This window comes from Somniosus microcephalus, chromosome 13, assembly GCF_052327205.1.
Source record: "Somniosus microcephalus isolate GS21.2 chromosome 13, FLI_Smic_1.0, whole genome shotgun sequence".
Taxonomy (NCBI): Eukaryota; Metazoa; Chordata; class Chondrichthyes; order Squaliformes; family Somniosidae; genus Somniosus; species Somniosus microcephalus.
In genome coordinates this window covers 18795963-18798601 of record NC_140999.1, presented here as the reverse complement: position 1 = coordinate 18798601, position 2639 = coordinate 18795963, and the positions used below count along the sequence as shown (strand labels likewise).

At 62.0% G+C, this 2639-nt stretch overlaps 1 protein-coding gene across 1 annotated transcript; it reads right to left on the bottom strand.

Annotated features, from left to right (window-relative positions):
* Positions 1-325: 325 nt before the first annotated feature.
* LOC147108106 (uncharacterized) lies at positions 326-2085 on the bottom strand. The gene is made up of 2 exons (XM_086006021.1): positions 1903-2085; positions 326-1744 (listed from the first exon to the last, which is right to left on the bottom strand). The coding sequence occupies exon 2, from the start codon at positions 1545-1547 to the stop codon at positions 600-602; it is 948 nt and encodes a 315-aa protein (XP_085862147.1). The 5' UTR covers positions 1548-1744; positions 1903-2085; the 3' UTR covers positions 326-599.
* Positions 2086-2639: the final 554 nt, after the last annotated feature.

Below are 2639 nucleotides of genomic sequence, written 5' to 3'. Positions count from 1 at the left end.
TTCGGGCGGGTCTCTTCAGTATTCGCCAGATAGAGTCTCCCAGTTCGTCGTGGTGTGCTGCATGCTCCACAACCTGGCTATCCGCAGGACTCAGGCACTGCCACCTGACATTGCCCCACCACCTCAGGAGGACGAGCAGGAGGACCCTGAGGAGGAGGAGCACCAGGCCAGGAGGGAGCGACAAGGTCCAAGGGCCATCCGCCGGGGGCTTATTGCTCGACACTTCTAGGCCCCCTGTCAGGGAATGGCCTGGGCCACTGAACGCAGCCGCTCCGCAAGCCCTCAGCCGGTTAACCCAACAACCACTTGAAACATGACACCTGCACATGGTGAATAAATAAACATCTTTATTTCAAAAACTCAGGGCCCTTCCCACATGGAAGAGCAAAACAGAGAAGACCCCCAAAAAACAGTCACAAACTTCTGTCACTCCCAAAACCTGGGGAGGACTAACAAAACATCACCATCCAAATGGCCTTCGTCACTGGCCTAACAAAAACAAGCCCCCCCCACAACACAAACACCCCCATAAAACCAAACCACATAATGCCCCCCAGAACAGAAGCCCCCGCATCACCCAAACCCTCGCTCAACACACTCTATTCGGTGTGGCGAGAGGGCGAGTCTGTCGACAGCCGTCTTTTGCCCCGGCCCGTCCTGCTGCTGCGCCTCAAGCTGGGCCGTGAGGCTGTGGCGAGGCTGGGGGAAGGATCTTCAGGGTGACAAGGCGTCTCGCCAGATGCCCTTGGGGGTCGGCCTACACGAGGGCGGGCCCGGGAGGGGCCGGCTGGTGGCTGCTGCAGCTGTGGGTGGCCCTCTTCACTGGCTGCAGCAGCTCCTTGCACCCTGGCTGGGGGAGTGGCAGGCTCGCCTGCACCAATGGGGACAAGGTGGGTGATGCCAGGCGCGCGCTGGTCGCCAGACACACGTGCACTCGGGCGGCCTGGCCGGGGAGCAAGCGCGCCAAACTGTTGGTCGCCAGACCGGTGAGCGGCAGCAGGGCGGCGGCTGGCCTGGCGACGCCTCCGCGCCAGTGCGAGGGTGGAAGAAGTCAGTGCCCCAACTGCGCTGGCATGTGCCCGCATCTGCAGTGCCATTGTCTGCACAGCACCTCTCAGCTGGCGACTGGCGTGCTGCGCTGCCTCGAGTTGTTGCACCCCCCTCTCATGCGCTGCCACAAGGAGCTCCACCCCCCTGGCGTGCGCTGCTGCGAATTGCTCTAGGCCCCTGGCCTGGGATTGGCCGAAAGCCACCACACTTTGTGCGAGGCTTTCGATGGCGTGAGGCATCTGTGCCACCACCTCCATGATTTCGACGTGCCGCCGCTCCGACGCCGCCGACATCTCGTCCAGGAGGCGCACCTCCTGGGCGACGTCCGAGTCCGGACTGGAGGGCGCCTCCACCCTCTGGACAGAAGGCTGGCGTGCCGACGGAGCCTTGCCGCGTGCGGCCACGCCACTGGGACCAGGTTCTGCCCTCCCCTCCACCGCCTCCCCCCTCTGGGCAGAAGGCTGGTGTGCCGCCGGAGCCTTGCCGCGTGCGTCCATGCCACTGGGACCAAGTTCGGGGCTCCCCTCCCCCGCCTCCCCCTGGCTCTCCGGCACGCCAGACGTCTCCCCTTCATTGCTATCTCCTGGAGCGGAGGAGGGTTCCCCCGAGGTGGCGCCTTCCTGCTGCTCCTCGACGTCCTCCTCCTCCGAGGGCCTGGCTGTCTGGGCTTCAGGGAGCACCTCCTCCTCACCAGCTGAAAGCAGGAAGGCACAAGTGTAGCTTTAGAGTGAGGACAAGCCGACAGCGAGGGAGGCCGCACTGGTGCATTATGCGCATTTTTTGGCCAGTGGGGAAGGATGTAGATCTGATGCGCGAGGGCAAGGAGAGAGGTGCACCCGGTCCTGTCCTTACCAGTGGGTTCCAGTATAGGGTCGGCGTCGCCGAGCGCCACAGGCCCAATCACCGGGTGACGCAGCAGTCGGGCCACCCTCTCTTCCAGAACCGTTAGCTCCTGGTAATCGCGAGGGCCTCCACCAGTGACACGCAGGCTCCTGGCGTTCCTCGCCAGCTTGGCCTGCAAGAGAAAGGAGGGCGTCTAAGTACAGTGTGGTGCCCCGTTGTTGTGTGTGAGGCCTCCCATGGTGGAATAGCTTGCACAGTGTGGTGCCCTGTTGCTGTGTGTGAGGCCTCCCATGGTGGAATAGCTTGCACAGTGTGGTGCCCTGTTGCTGTGTGTGAGGCCTCCCATGGTGGAATAGCTTGCACAGTGTGGTGCCCTGTTGCTGTGTGTGAGGCCTCCCATGGTGGAATAGCTTGCACAGTGTGGTGCCCTGTTGCTGTGTGTGAGGCCTCCCATGGTGGAATAGCTTGCACAGTGTGGTGCCCTGTTGCTGTGTGTGAGGCCTCCCATGGTGGAATAGCTTGCACAGTGTGGTGCCCTGTTGCTGTGTGTGAGGCCTCCCATGGTGGAATAGCTTGCACAGTGTGATAAGTGCAGAAAGAGCTATTGATTAACATGCAAGTGCCATTGCAGCGGCAGCAGGGCTGGGCATTAGACCTTGGATGTCCCTTTGGCCCTAATGGGAGGTGCACATGCAAGGATGAGGGGGACACTGGAAAGGGTACTCACCTTGACCAGCCGACATAGG

Bases quoted from the DNA above. Each gene is read 5' to 3' on its own strand.
- LOC147108106 (XM_086006021.1), bottom strand. From the start codon at position 1,547: ATGGACGCACGCGGCAAGGCTCCGGCGGCACACCAGCCTTCTGCCCAG.